Raw genomic sequence first — 16,334 nt, 5'->3', positions numbered from 1 at the left:
TAAGTTAGCTAATAACGTTAACTTTAGAAAACGTTGCCTGCTTGGATTTCACAGTCTTGTAAGGTACAGGCATTGTGTCAAATAGATTAACTATTGATAAGAAATATCGTATTAATGTATTGATAACGCTATACAACTTTTTAAAATGGGGGACAAATTAAACGTTTTCAAGCTGCTAGTGCAATTCCCTAGCCCGAGTACCAATTTTCTAACATTTGGCATACATCCATAGTAAAATCCATACAAATATGCCAGGCAATTGTACTGTATAGTGGGGTGGCAAGTAGCCTAGTGGTTAGTGCGTTGAACTAGTAACCTAAAGGTTGCAAGATCAAATTCCCGATCTGACAAGGTAAAAATATGTAGTTCTATCCCTGAACAAGGCAGTTAACCCACTGTTCTTAGGCTGTCATTGAAAATTAGAATTTGTTCTTAACTGACTTGCTTAGTTAAATAAAGGTAAAATAGTGTGCCTAGACTATATGTCATATAATTGGATGTATATATCAAATAATATCTACCTATATTGTCGACGTTCTTGTGATTTCTTAGATTGATTATTTCATGCATTAGCCCATCTTGCCATCGCTCGTCCATCATTGGATGGTGGTGTCATGAATAATGTAAATATTTTTCCAGACCCGGAAGATGGTATCGACGTATCTCTGTCTGTTTTGGTTGAGTCACCTCGGACCATGCCTTAATAACCACTGATGCCTTACTGTGTGGTTATAGGCAGAAACCAACTAGAATCATGCAAACTAACAGATAATTCTTGCGACAAACTAAGGCCTTATTTGATTATTTTTATGCTTACAAATGTTTAGATCTTACATCGGTTTGGCGGTGTAACGAACGATTCGTCAAAATGATGGAGGAAGAAATGGATAGGTTCCAAGTACCCCCAGTAACAGAGACACAGCCCTTGGTAAGTGTAATGTGTTGTAGCGTTTATTGTTACATTTTAGTGTTCAAATTATGTTGCAATTAAGCCTAGAACGAAAATGTAAATGCGTGTACGGGTTGGTTTGTCGAACATCCTTGTCATACAGATCACCAGTCGCTGGCTGCTTGCTGGGGTTCCCATTCTATATGACAATGTCAATCAATGAACCCGTTCTATATGACAATGTAAATCAATGAACCCATTCTATATGGCAATGTCAATCAATGATCCCATTCTATTTGACAATGTCAATCAATGAATTTATGGAGTCGTCGTTTGCATTGCTTCTGACCGATAACATTTGATTGAATGGACTTTGTCTGGCCATAGTTGACATCGATTAGTCTTTAACTAAACTGGTGACGTGTTATTTCTTGTGATTTGGGGATGGGGAAGAGCTCGCTTCGATATGTTAACGGTTGCTGCTGGTGGGGTGAATAGCTGTTGTCTCCGGCTGATGCATAGTCCCAGCCAATGATTTATATATACACTAGATGACAGCGATGTTTTGAAGCCACCGCGCCTCCATCTTCGCAAAACATATTCTGGAAGCTTAGTAATGCATACATAAGTCTACATTTGTTTTTGCCGTTTATTCTATTAGACACCTTAATGCACACCAGTGGCGACCCATCATTCAGGACAGGAGGGGCAGAGCCCCACGTTTTTTTGTTGTTGCCTGTTTTACATGTTATTTTGGCATTAATACGTATCACAAATCAGTTTACAAACAATGTAAAAAAGTATATATGTCATTGAGTTAGAGGTCTTGGTGGTTCCAAACTTCTTCCATTTAAGAATGATGGAGGCCAATGTGTTCTTGGGGACCTTCAATGCTGCGGAAATGTTTTGGTACCCTTCCCCAGGTGTGTGCCTCGACACAATCCTGTCTCAGAGCTCTACAGACAATTCCTTAAACCTCATGGCTTGGTTTTTGCTCTGACATGCACTGTCAACTGTGGGACCTTATATAGACTGCCGATTACATTGCACTCCACGAGGAGACTGCGTGGCAGGCTTGACTACCTGTTATGCGAGTGCAGCAAGGAGCCAAGGTATGGTGCTAGCTAGCATTAAACTTATCTTATACAAAACAATCAATCTTAACATAATCACTAGTTAACTACACATGGTTGATGATATTACTAGTTTATCTAGCTTGTCCTGCGTTGCATATAATCGATGCGGTGCCTGTTAATTTATAATTGAATCACAGCCTACTTCGCCAAATGGGTGATGATTTAAAAAGCGCATTCGTGAAAAAAGCACTGTCGTTGCACCAATGTGTACCTAACCATAAACATCTTTGCTTTTCTTAACATCAATACACAAGTATGTATTTTTAAACCTGCATATTTAGTTAATATTGCCTGTTAACATGAATTTCTTTTAACTAGGGAAATTGTGTCACTTTTCTTGCGTTCAGTGCAAGCAGAGTTAGGGTATGTGCAGCAGTTTGGGTCGCCTGGCTCATTGCGAACTGTGTGAAGACCAGTTCTTACTAACAAAAACCGTAATTAATTTGCCAGAATTGTACATAATTATGACATAACATTGTTGGGTTGTGCAATGTAACAGCAATATTTAGACTATATTTTGCCACCCATTAGATAAAATACGTAACGGTTCTGTATTTCACTGAAAAAAATAAATGTTTTGTTTTCGAAATGATAGTTTCTGGATTTGACCATATTAATGAACTAGGGCTCGTATTTCTGTGTGTTATCTTCTTTGGGATAGGGGGCAGCATTTTCACTTTTGGATGAATAGCGTGCCCAGAGTGAACTGCCTACTACTCAGTCCCAGATGCTTCTTGTTACATCTCCATTGCACCAGGGCAATGTCTTGACTCAAGAATGAAAAATGTGAAATTTCTTATTGGTCCGAAAAAACAAATTCCAACAATTCTTCGGGGTCTTTAATGATTGACGTTGTTAGCATATTGCATCTCTGTGAAAGCTTCCCCCAAAGAGATTTTAAGTACAATTTTGACACATTTATTTTGGTTTTGTTGACCTCTATTCAGTCATGGTCAAGAAGTATGCCTTCTCTGTCGTGATAGTCTTGAATGTACTTGTCTTTGCTCTCTTGATCTGTGACCGATGCAGGATAGCCTGAAGCCATTTGCTTGCATCTCAAGAAGGTCTTGATGTATTCTTTAAAAAGTGTGTCTGATTTCCTGGAAAAGTTCCACACTTCAAAGATTTTGGCCACACTATACCCCATGGGGCGGTAGGGTAGCCTAGTGGTTAGAGCGTTGGACTAGTAACCGGAAGGTTGCGAGTTCAAACCCCCGAGCTGACAAGGTACAAATCTGTCGTTCTGCCCCTGAACAGGCAGTTAACCCATTGTTCCTAGGCCGTCATTGAAAATAAGAATTTGTTCTTAACTGACTTGCCTATTTAAATAAAATTAAAATAAACAACGCCTCTCCAGTAGTAGTACCAAAAGATTCAAAGGCCATTTTCTCATCAACTTTCAAAGCAAGATTACTTTCCCATTGTTCCTCAACTGTAGTGTTTGATATACCATTTTGTATCTCTGAGTCTCTATTTTTATCCAATGTATAAAATAAACACAATTTTACATTTTGCTACCTAAGACCGATTTGAGCCGGTCGGTCACACATACCCCCATCAGCAACCACAGCTAATGAAATCACTGTAACCCTTAACAGAAAGTTGCAGTCTGTTCTGAAGTGGGTGGCCAATAATAAACAGGTCCTGAAGATCTCTAAAACTAAGAGCATTGTATTTGGTACAAATCATTCCCTAAGTTCTAGACCTCAGCTGAATCTGGTAATGAATGTTGTGGCTGTTGAACAAGTTGATGAGATTTAAATTACTTTCTGTTACATTACATTGCATTGTAAACTGTCATGTCAAAACATATAGATTCAATGGTTGTAAAGATGTGGAGAGGTCTTCTGTAATAAAGAGATGCTCTGCTTTTTTGACACAACTTTCCAAAAAGCAAGTCCTGCAGGCTCTAGTTTAGTCCTATTTTGATTACTGTCCAGTTGTGTGTTTGAGTGCGTCAAGGAAAAGCCTAGTTAAGCTGCAGCTGGCCCAGAACAGAGCGGCACGTCTTGCTCTTCATTGTAACCAGAGGGCTGATATAAATGCTACGCATGCCAGTCTCTCTTTGCTAAGAGTTGAGGAGAGTCTGCTTCTTTTTATAAGAAACATCCATGTGTTGAAAATCCCAAATTGATTACACACACACTTACCCCACCAGACATGCCACCAGGGGTCTTTTCACAGTCCCCAAATCCTTTTTTAAAAAAAAAAGTACAGTATTATACAGAGCCAATATTGCATGGAAAAATATTGCATTGAACAGCAAACCTGGTTTTAAAAAAACAGATAAAACAACACCTCACTGCACAACTGGGGCGGCAGGGTAGTTAGTAGTGGTTATAGCGGTGGACCGGAAGGTTGCAAGTTCAAGTCCCCAAGCTGACAAGGTACAAATCTGTCGTTCTGCCCCTGAACAGGCAGTTAACCCATTGTTCCTAGGCCGTCATTGAAAATAAGAATTTGTTCTTAACTGACTTGCCTATTTAAATAAAATTAAAATAAACAACGCCTCTCCCCTATTTGACCTAGATAGTTTGTGTGTATGTGTAGGCTACGTGTGCCTTTAAAACATTGTTTGATGTAGTTCTGTCCTTGAGCTGTTCTTGTTTATTCATTTTACATAAATGTGATATTTCAGTTAATATTTTAATATGCATTTGTACAGAAAAAGAAAAAACTATTTTTGCTTTGTCATTAGGGGGTATTGTGTGTAGATTGATGAGGAGAAAAAAACAATTTAATCAATTTTAGAATAAGGCTGTAAAGTCACAACATTTTGGGGTCTGAAAACTTTCCGAATGCACTGTATGTTATGTTTCATGTTTTGTGTGGACCCAAGGAAGAGTAGCTTCTGCTTTTGCAACAGCTAATGGGGATCCTAATAAAATCCCAAAATGGAGGCTATTGCTTAATGACATGTCTGTCCACAGTGTAGACTCTACACAGTACCTGTTTAAATGTAATAAACTGTGCTTGTTAAACTGAAGGCAGCAGAATGGGGAAACTGCAAGGGAGGGAGTTGTTTTAGGCCCTGCCTGCTGTGCCGGTTGTTAGTGGTCTGTTGTTTCAACACGTCAGCCAGTTAGTTCCCTGGAGATGATGCAGTGTTTTTTTCAGGCTGCCTTGCAGGCCTCGCCCATGTGGGTTCTCCACTCCGGCCTACTTTAGCTGGCTGTAACAGGGCTAGGCTTTTGGTGAGCATAATGCAGGGCTCTGTCAGTGGAGTAGGCCGACCAGTCAGCCAACCAGACCCTCAACCACCCAGCAGTTCTTGCCTGTGTCCCAAGTGGCAACCTATTCCCTTTATCGTGCACTACTCAAATGTAATTAACTTTTTTAGAGAATAGGGTGCCATTTGGGACGCTATTCCCTCTCTCTTACCACTGGAGCTCCAAAAGGAATACCCTCTGTTCTGTCACAGACCCCAGGGTGCCGCCACTCACAGAAAGCCACACTGGCCTACTCCCAGTTCAGCCTCGCCAGTAGAGTGCTCTGGCAGTGGCAACTGACCTAGCAGAGTCACAGGCAGGCACATATACACGTACACACACTGAACAGTAGCCTCTGTCACCGGCTTTCACCTCACGTGAGCAGAGCCTAACCTAAACAGTAAAATATAACCCCCCCCCCCTATTTCCACCTGTTGTTATGCTGCAATGGTTTGCCTGTTTTGGAATTGCAAATGGGGCTGTTGTTTATGGAAGCTGATTTGTGCCGTAGGGGTCAAATGTAAAACAACCACAGCAATCTTGAAATGTGAACACATCTAATAGAAAATGTCCTTATCAAACATGGGAAAAGTATCATCTGTTTTTGTTCTGCAGCAGGACCCAGCAGCATCCGACACCTCTGAGGCTGACTCTGACACTAGAGAAGGTGAGACGGTGGCCATGAACTACAAGCCCTCCCCACTGCAAGTGAAAATAGGTGAGCCTTATTATAGCATCTCCACCAGACACACACACACACACACACACACACACACACCTCTCCACTCCTCGTTCCCTACATATGTACAGCATCACAGAATCACTGTGCCTGTGTTTACTAACACGTGGTGACCTTCACTAAGACCATCTCTGTCTATCCATTTTTAAATCATTCAGTCTGTCAGTCAATATACAGTTTAACAACATACAACTAACTACCAGCTGTAGCATTTGAGTGAATTCATAAATTGAAAAACGTCTTCATTGCCAGAATCTCACAGTATCCCTTTTTAATTAGTTAATTAAGTAATTATCTGTCAGTAGTTCATCTATTATTTTGCAACAACGCTGTGTTCTGTGAGTGAGCACAATAAATATTTCTGATGGGTGTATACAAAAGTGGGATTGAACCTTCACGGTTTTGATATTGCTTTTCTTCTTCGTAGGCTACATGCAGCACTTCATGCATGAACCATGTAGAAAGGCAGGTTCTGCCAGATGCACTGAAGTGATGCAATTCTTCTTTGCCATGAACTGTATCTCTGGAACATTATTCCTTTACCACGTTGTGTGGAATGTTTTGGCATAGAGCTGTCGAAATAGGTTCTGAGTTACTGACTGATAATGCCATAGTTGAATATGAATATCTGGGCTGTTTCCTCCATGAATAAAGTTTCAGTGTATTAATCTTCCTGAGCATTGCTATGGTTGTTTGGGGTTTATTGGCCAAAGCCAATACCCAGATTCTGCTGGAGCCACATAAAGATCCTCTTTGATTGACAGTCTAGCAGTGGCAGGCTGAATTTACTCACTGTATTCTGGGGCAACAACTTTGAAAAAGCAATGAGGTGACAACTTCCAATCCCATAACCATATCTCCCTCCCTCTGTCTCTCCTGCACTCAGTTGGTCAGCAGCACTGTGCTTCAGAGATTAAGTAAATAAAGTGTCAGGTTTATGGTAATTGGGCTTTGCATCACAATCATCTCTTGGCAGCTTGGTTATTCTTTACTGCACTGCAGGGGAATTCCAATCACACATGCCACAGTGTGGAAGTCATATAGAAGTCAAGCCCAAAGTTTACAATAACTACTGACATGCCCCTCCAGTAGGGCTAGGCTTATATGAGGTATCAATGACCACAGTGTTCAGCACAACCAGTGTTGCAGTGCAGTTGCCTACTTATATTGATTTTAGTCATTTTCAGGTGGAAGGTAGTGATAGACCTGAATGTTAACAAATAAATTATAGACCAACTAAAGCAGGAATGGGCAACTTATTTAATTGTTTTACTCAGTCGATGACTAACTGTTGCAAGTTAGAATTTGGTTGTGCGTCAGCAGTTTTTCTCATGTTATGTCAGTCACTGACAGCCACTCAATTATCCCATGTCAGCTTAACAATTTTAGTTTGGTAAGTTAGTCTAGCAGACAGCTGTCTAAATTTAGTAATCATAGCCGAATTACCAGCCGAGGGGCCCCCATTGATTTTGTTAGCCAGTCTCAAAATGTGTATAATTGCAGGAAATTTGCTGTAAAACAGTTAATTTTGCTCTCCCCGTGGGAAAATGAATAGAATTGCATGAATTGCAGACCCGTGAGCAACTACGGCCCCTCATGATGAGTTCAGATTTTTTGTGGCCCCCACCCCAAACAAAGTTGCCCATCCCTGCACTACATGAATAAAAGCAGATGAACAAGCAAATAAATTGAATAAATTATGGAAAAGGATAGTAGTATTTCATCTGATACAGATCGAAGAAGGGGGATGGGGTTTACAGTCATCGTTTTACATCAGATAGCAAAACGATTCGGTCTGCACTGAAACTGGAGGCTCGGAGTTGAGTACTGTGTGTTGAGCAGGAAGGACTCCCCGGATGACAATGGGGGGACAGTTTCATTCATATATATGATGGAATCTCCTGTGATTGGCAGAGAAACAGAGAGAGCTGGCCAGGAAGGGCTCAGTAAAGAATAGCCCCGTCAACCACCAACCAAAGAAGAACAACGTCATGGCCAGAACACGGTAACAATAAAGATCACACTATTGGTTTCCTATGCTTTTAACATGCTCTTTTTATTATTTGTCCCCACGTCATTTCACGGCAGCTTGGTGCTTGGTTGACTTCTTTTGTAACATTTTGTACAGTCCCTTCAATTTGAAATTCTATAACAAGTTAGAGAAAGGTTTGTCTGTAAACTCTTACGCAGAGAAAGAACAGCCATTCAAAGAATTTCTACACCAACCCTGCAAGGGGACAGCCAACCAGTGTATCTGATGACACTTAACATTTAAAACACAAAACATAAACCATTAATATTTCAAACAGGGATTTTAGAAATGGTATCCTTGTGGATTGTGAATGCTAAATTCAGACTCACTTTAGTTGAAAAACCTTGGGCCTGGTTCAATCAAACCCACTAACAGGGGCCCATTCCCTTTGTCTGTAATCCTAGTCCCTGGGTGGATTATCAGATATGGTAGAGCAGCTCCCTCTAAACCCAGAGCCCCAGTTTATAGGCAGCAGCCACATTAGCCTGGAGGCCAGAGATTACCCCAAAGCGCACTAACCAGGCTAGGAGAGTGCTAACCCTTGCTGTGGCTGACTAGGACAGTTGCTGCTGCTGATGTTGAGGCTGGTTCATGGTATTTATGATATCACAGTTTTGTCCCAGATTTAGCCACGTGTCTATTGTATTCAAGAGATCGGAAGAGGAAACCAGAATATCATCATTTTGGCGCCACAGTAACTGGAATTTAGCTAAGATTTGACTTTGAGGAGTACCCCCATTTATCTTCTGCTAAATTTGATTACAGGGTTGGTGGCTCTCACCTCCTCTTCACACACCTCCTATGTTTTATGCTTCTAATCTCCAAGACTTTCTTCTCTCATCTTCTTTAGTTTGGTGGTGCCAAACAAAGGCTACTCCTCTTTAGACCAGACCAGCCCGGATGAGAAGCCCCTGGTAACGCTGGACACAGACAGGTAACAGTGAATGTAATGTTACTCTGAGATTTAAACAAGGCGAGAAAAAGAATCCTTATTGAAACAAATCTCACATCTTGCTAATGTCTTGGGCTACTTTCTCTAAAACTGGTGTCCAACAGCCCTGTTCCAGAGGTCCACTGTGAGCCTTCAGCGCTGTCACAATGCATGGGGAACTACTTTCCTGAATTCCATACAGCCTGAAAGATTAGCCCCTGCCAGAAAAAAGAGTGACACGACTCGAGAAAAGTTTGCAGTTACAGCTCTGCTCCGAGCCTCTCTCTTAGCAGGCAGAGGCATTCCCAAATGAGGGAAAATCTTCTCCCAGTGTGCCGGATTAGAGGGCTTGTGATTTGTACCGCCGGGAAAAGAGGCTCAGGGTCCTCCCTCCTACTGTGCTCCCAGTGCTCCCTGCACAGTGTAGTAGTGTGTGAGACAGAAGGTTTGTGTCCCAAATGGCACCCTATTCCTTTAATAGTGCATTACTTTTGATTAGGGCCCGTGTCAAAAGTAGTGCACTATAAAGGGAATAGGGTGCCATTTGGGACGCACTCATGGGTCCCCCACCCTGTGTTGTTGTTGTTTTCCATCATGTTCTCAGCCGATGGGATCTCCTTTACTGATCCCAGCTTTCTGGCACCCATCCAAATGATAATGTCATGTTCTCTCTCTCACACACACACACACACACACACACACACACACACACACACACACACACACACACACACACACACACACACACACACACACACACACAGAGAGAGAGACACTTGTTTGTCTCCCTTATTCCAGCTATGCATGCACACTCACTCCCTCAGTTATTCTCTTTCTGTTGTTCTCTCTTTGTCTCTCTTACACACACTGGCACTCAATTTCACTCTCATTGTTGTTCTCGGTCTCCTCTCTCACACACGCTTTTGTATTATGTTATGTGCCCTTACTCGAACGCACACTAAGAAACACGTAAACACATGCATTAATACATGAAAGTGCATACAGTACGTGTTTGTGTTGAGGTTGTTGTCTTGAGTTTGGGCGTGTCTGATAGAGTTCAGTGTCATTAAGAATGCGGATCCTGACTCATTACTGGAGTCAGGATCAGCAGAAGGTTTCAGATTGTCTCTGCTAGAATAAATGAATCCTTCTGAAATGTCAGTCTTTGTGGTACCTTATTATCTACTAGGGAGATGCCTGGAGATATAAAATAACAGCACTGCATTTTGATTTTCATAAATCTTTCTCGGAGAGTATACACTGAACACTCAACAATTTCGAAAGTATCCGTCATTGTAAATAATAATTTGTTCTTAACTGACTTGCCTAGTTAAATAAAGAATAAATAAATAAAAGTATTCCAAAATGAGTTGAGACTTCTTCTCTTTTTGTCTAGAAATTAAGCACCATAGTACAATATTGTACTATTTACGGATGTTTGACTTCTTTTACTGTCGCTATCAATCTTGTTTCTGTTGCCCCCTGGTGTTAGGGAGGTCCAGGAACCTTATTATTCATCTTTTCTTGTTTCAGTGATGATGACTTTGACATGTCCAGATACTCTTCGTCTGGATACTCCTCAGCCGAGGTGAGATGTCTGAGGGACCAGGTATCTATGCACTACATACAGTTAATTTCACCTCAACCCTGTTATAAGCTGTCATAGGCACTACATAACCTGCCATGACACGGCCCTGCTTATGTTAATTCCCATGGCCTTTATCCTGTAACCTGAATCGCATCTCTGACCACCATTCACTAGTCAATTTATAACTAAGAAGTTTCTATCAGTCATGATTTATCCATACATTACAATCAGCACTTGCTGACATCAATAATGCTTCATCACCATTAATTTCTATTCATATATTCGTCGATATGTGTCTGTCTATAGATGTGTTTTAGTTGTCATTTTCTCCTTATTGTCTGACTACAGTTTAATCATTTGACACCATTACTTGGTGTTAGGTGTACGACTGACTATACAACGACTAGCACCAGCACGACCCATAGCAATTTTATAGTTCTGTATGTTGTACCTAAAACAAGTAAGATTTCAACTCAATAATGAGATGTGTGGTTCTTATTACTATGATTGTGAAATGATTATGTTTTTTTCCTCTGTCCCCTGTAGCAGATCAACCAGGATCTTAACATCCAGCTTCTGAAGGATGGTTACCGGCTCGATGAAATCCCTGACGATGAAGATCTGGATCTGATCCCGCCCAAATCAGTCAACCCCACCTGCATATGCTGCCAAGCCACCACCTCCTCAGCCTGCCAGATCCAATAGCCCCTCCCACAATATACGCCATGACTCCGCCCTCTGCAGTGAGCTCACCTCACCACTGTGGCGGCGACAGGGAGAAAGAATGCAATGATCGGAGGGGGAGAAAAAAACAGAAGAATAGGTCTATTGGAATTAGTGTGGATATGAAAAGGGTGAAAATGCACAAAATATGTACTCCTATGGTAGGACATGTGCGTACATTTGTTTGTTATGTTCCAGTGAGGTACTAGGTTTTTTTTGTCTGAGTAGTATTCTTGGAATAAAACACAAGGACAAAAGAAGGACTCAAGAATGCAGTGTTTCCAAGATTGCCTGTTGTGGAATAGATCTTCGCCTTTGCATGTCCTCCTGAAAGTCTTTGTTTCTGTTACGGTATGTATGGAGGGATTAACAGCCAATGCACTGTGAGCATGGGAAAATAACAAACATTTGATTGAACAGAATGAATAGTTGTCTAAGTGTGTATCATGTCCAAAATTAAACAACTTCAGCATTACAACATTTAAAAGATTTAAGGAAATACAGCTACATACATAAACACCATGGAATCACAAATGTCTGGCAAGGTAGGCCACCAGCTCACAGAACTTGACCGCCAAGTGCTGAAGCACGTAGCTCATAAAAATCATCTGACCTTGGTTGCAACACACACTACCGTGTTCCAAACTGCCTCTAGAAGCAACATCAGCACAATAACTGTTCGTCGGGAGCTTCATTAAATAGGTTTCCATGGCCTCACACATGCCTAAAATCACCATGCGCAATGCCAAGTGTCGGCCGGAGTGGTGTTAAGCTCGCCGCCATTGGACTCTGGAGAAGTGGAAATGCATTCTCTGGAGCGATGAATTACGCTTCACCATCTGGCAGTCCGACGGACAAATCTAGGTGTGGCGGATGCCAGGAGAAAGCTACCTGCCCGAATGCATAGTGCCAACTGTAAAGTTTGTTGGGAGAGGAATAATGGTCTGTGGCTGTTTTTCCATGGTTTGTGCTAGGCCCCTTAGTTCCAGTGAAGGAAAATCTTAACACTACAACATACAATGACATTCTAGACGATTCTGTGCTTCCAACTTTGTGGTAACAGTTTGGGGAAGGCCCTTTCCAGGGCTCAGTGCACAAAGCAAGGTCCATACAGAAATGGTTTATCGAGATTGGTGTGGAAGAAATTGACTTGCCTGCACAGAGCCCTGACCTCAACCCCATCGAACACCTTTGGGAGGAATTGGAACACCGACTGCAAGCCAGGCCTAATCGCCCTACATCAGTGCCCGACCTCACTAATGCTCTTGTGGCTGAATGGAAGCAAGTCCCTGCAGCAATGTTCCAACATCTAGTGGAAAGCCTTCCCAGGAGAGTGGAGGCTGTTATAGCAGCAAAGGGGGGACCAACTCCATATTAATGGCCATTATTTTGGGATGAGATGTTCGAGTGGGTGTCTATATACTTTTGACCATGTATATATTTTAGGTTTCCAATTCCAAGGACCTCATTTGTTGAAATGCAAAGCGAGTTTTGATTTGAGGGGATTTGCAGTCGTCTTACTTCTATCCTCTTTCATTCTTTCCCTGTTGTTGTGATGCGTGTTTAATCCCCTAGAGTTGATGTCCGCACCCCTGCGGAAATATAATTAACATAATAAAAAAATCCCCATCAAAATCTCTGTTTTACATGAAGGTGAGGTGTGTCACATACAGAGACATAAGAACTATTCTTATCTACGACTTTGGTATATGACTCAAAAACAGCGTTGTTTGTTTGTGCTGTCTTGCACATTGTTTGGCATGACAATGACCGTAGGAGTTGGCAAGACGACACAAACTTATCTGGGACCACGCTAGTGAAGCCAGTGTGTATTTAGTGTCATTCTACTAATGTCCACATGAAAATGATTGTATCTTATATAGTGGATATTTCGTTAAATCTTAAAAGGTTTCAGTTACCCCTCAAAAATCATTGTGTATTAGGTCTTCCTGCTTATACTTGTACTCATTGTTAATTTCAGTTTATGCTGTCTTCACTTGTCTACTATTGTATTTATGATCTTGGGATATTTTCCTTTTTCTATATGTGTAAATTGCTTTGAACAGTTGAATGAAAATGTATTATTATTATTACACATAGGTAAGAAAAGCTCATTTTCCAATGTGCTTAATAGGATTAATGTGCTAACACAATCATGTGCTAACGAGTACTGTACCTGTCATACTGTAATACCATTTACTAGTCCTGACACCCAGTGGGTGTGGGTATTGTAGTTTAACTGTGCCAAATTCCTAATTCCAAATTCCACATTCCTTTCCTGGTATGATGGTGTAAAATAAATCATTCTTAATGAAGCCATCCATTATGGCCGTTATGCCCATGAAAGTTAACAAGAGATGGTGATAAATTATTATATCAATATACCAGTTGAAATGGAGAATGTGTCCTGCCTTCTGACTTCTGGAGCAGGGATGATACCAGCAAACGTGTACTAATGATAGTGGTTTGGCAACGTCCACCTTTACCCACAGCAGCCCATGTTCTCTAGGCTATAGTGCTTCCAGAAGTAGGCTGTAGTGCCACCTTGTGCTTCTCTCACTGCCACCGACACAGTCACAAGCCATTCATAGGAGTCTGTGCAACCACACATGCACTGTACACAAACACAGCGTGCACTGTAAAATGTTTCACATTAAGAATTGCAACTTGTTGAAAGGGAATGTCTAACAATGCAAGACTGTGTATAGCATACTGTATGTAAAGAAAGGGATGGGAAATGTAAGGATGTTCTTTATACTGCTTTGGGTGCTTGGTTATCCAATGCATTCCACTGTAGTGCGATGAATGATATGAGGAAGGGTTGACTCCAGTGTGAATCCACTCAAATGATGGACAATTCAAGTGCAAACAGGTCAATCCAAAACAATGAAAATACCTGCTGTTTGTGATGGTACAAAACAGGGAACACTGTGTTCAGTAGGCACGAAATGGAAAAACGCTTAGTCTACATCATTCAAGATAACATCATCCCGATGGCAAATGCAATAGGAATGTATACCTGCTTTGGCTGAGACCTAAGCGTTAGTTTTCCCTGTCATTGAACTGGGTTCATACTTCATCTCACCCCTGAGTTAACTAAAGTAGAGTATGCCTTAAGTAATGCCTTTTAGTGGAAGATATTTATTGCCAGTGGTATGTTTTAATTTATTTGAAAAAATGGGTATGCATTTTAACATGGACACAGAGGGCACCACTTTTACATCTGTGAAACTGCACCGGGATATTACAGTACTCACAATATTTTGAGCTTAGTGCCGTTTTGTGGATGTAAAAGGTTGTCCATAGTCTATTTTTATTCAGACGCTTATTATGATTGTAAAGAAGATGCGAACAATTTCAGTATGTAACAATGTTATCGTTCTGTGTAGTGTATCATGTCTACTAATAAATATCAGAGGTCTGAATTAAAAGATGTGATGTAAGTTCCAGGAAAAATATGCACATCCAATGGTCAGGTGCTGGCTGGAAAAAAACGAAACTAAATAAAATAAGTACAATGTCAGCAACTCTGTAATGCATGTTGTCTTTTGCTCTGTCCAAAAATAATTCCATCTTTGAAAAAACAAGATGTAAAGTTTCAGATGGTGAGGGTTTCTGATAAAAAAAAAATGTTGAGAGCAAATTGTAAGCAATGACCAAGGGCGTGTACAGTAATTACGTTCACCAGTGAAAGGAGGTGTGACAGTGACTATGGGCCAGGTCAGAAGGGTGTGGGGAGGGAAGAGGGGGTGATTAGCCTGACTTTATCCCCAGAGACAGATGATGGACAGCGGCTCCTGTGACAGGACAGTACTTGGATATCATCAGGACGTGGAGCCATTTTAATGAGAATGTTGTCCTGAGCGGCTGCACTACTCCTGCTGTGTTCAGTTACTGCATGCCTACACGTTGCCTGCTGTATCCTATGAGTTCACCACCTATAGGATGCAGCAGTTACAACGTACAGCAGGAAACACATGGTAGGGTCACATGGCCAGAGTTATTTAGTATCTGCACCAGTATAAAGTTTACACCCCGTTATTTTACTATTTCAAACAATTCTAATGCAGGTCCGCAGTTAAGTTTAGGCCTGTGTTTTGACCTGTGACCTCCGTGTTGGGCTGTGGAGGTTGTCGCGGTGCCACAGTGCAGGCGGAGGCCCGCTCAGCAGACGAACCGGTGTTAGCAGGACGCTGTGTCGTCATGAAGCTGCCGGACTTCACCATGACGCAAAAGCTGGGGGTGCTGAGGCAGAGTGCTGTCGCTGTACTCCTCCTGCTCCCCAAAAAACATGTCCTCCATCCCCCAGGATATCATACAGGTAGGTTAGACTTTATTTCAGGGTTTGGGGTCCGTTCTGTTTTAATATCCATCACTTGGGAGTATACGACAATCTGCGGGTTTATGCCATTGTCTGTTTCTCTACCCGGCACCTGACATGTTCTGGATGTGTGGCACATTACGCCAATATAACGTTAACCCTTTACTTCTATACAGAGCTTCATGGTGAGTGAGAGCGAAGTGCTGCTGCAGTCTACCATCATTCCTGCGAGAATGGAGGACGAGCAGCTCCTCTATATGTCCGAAGAGGTCAAGCACGCTGCAGCTACCCTCACCTCCTCTATACTGGTCCGAGGTGAAAGGAGGAGGGTCTGGAGAGTAGGTTTGGAGAGGGGGGCGAGGAAAGAAAGGGGTAGAAACTGTGAGGAAGGAGAGAAGAGGGAGGAGGAGTGCATATAGCGCAATGTAAAATAAGATTTGAATAGTCATACACTTAATTGGTTCAGCATCTTTCATACATCACAGCTTGAATTTTTCTCTCTCCCTCTCTCTTTTATTGAATTTCTCATTCTGTCTCGACAGTGTATGATGTATGGTCACAGCCACCCTATTTCAGATTCTAGTGAGCAACACCAAGCCCATCAAGCCGATCACTGACAACACAATCATCACTCTGGAGGTGAGTATGTCTCTCCAACCCTGTCTATGACCAAGGACATCAGCTAATTGTTATGACATATTATGCATGCATGAATCATGCAATTTGGTTTCAAAAGGATAATTGGATGTGAAATACTGTATTAGGC

At 41.7% G+C, this 16,334-nt stretch overlaps 1 protein-coding gene across 2 annotated transcripts; it reads left to right on the top strand.

The window, feature by feature from the left end:
- Positions 1-637: 637 nt before the first annotated feature.
- LOC139414390 (protein FAM219A-like) lies at positions 638-14,779 on the top strand. 2 transcript variants are annotated; one of them, XM_071162305.1, is made up of 6 exons: positions 638-928; positions 5,850-5,952; positions 7,888-7,978; positions 8,856-8,939; positions 10,470-10,524; positions 11,071-14,779. In XM_071162305.1, the coding sequence occupies exons 1-6, from the start codon at positions 869-871 to the stop codon at positions 11,227-11,229; spliced, it is 552 nt and encodes a 183-aa protein (XP_071018406.1). In that variant the 5' UTR covers positions 638-868; the 3' UTR covers positions 11,230-14,779. The 2 variants fall into 2 exon arrangements, with proteins under 2 accessions (XP_071018406.1, XP_071018405.1); XM_071162304.1 differs by having other exon boundaries at positions 10,470-10,545; positions 11,071-14,774.
- The last annotated feature ends 1,555 nt before the right edge of the window (positions 14,780-16,334 follow it).

This window comes from Oncorhynchus clarkii, chromosome 7 (assembly GCF_045791955.1).
Source record: "Oncorhynchus clarkii lewisi isolate Uvic-CL-2024 chromosome 7, UVic_Ocla_1.0, whole genome shotgun sequence".
NCBI classification, from domain to species: domain Eukaryota; kingdom Metazoa; phylum Chordata; class Actinopteri; order Salmoniformes; family Salmonidae; genus Oncorhynchus; species Oncorhynchus clarkii.
The sequence above is the reverse complement of the archived record's forward strand: the minus strand, read 5'-3'. Positions and strand labels throughout refer to the sequence as shown.

Coding starts and splice junctions, on each gene's coding strand:
- LOC139414390 (XM_071162304.1), top strand. CDS start 869: ATGATGGAGGAAGAAATGGATAGGTTCCAAGTACCCCCAGTAACAGAG. Junction 929..5,849: donor TAACAGAGACACAGCCCTTG/GTAAGTGTAATG, acceptor TTTGTTCTGCAG/CAGGACCCAGCAGCATCCGA. Junction 5,953..7,887: donor CCCACTGCAAGTGAAAATAG/GTGAGCCTTATT, acceptor TGTGATTGGCAG/AGAAACAGAGAGAGCTGGCC.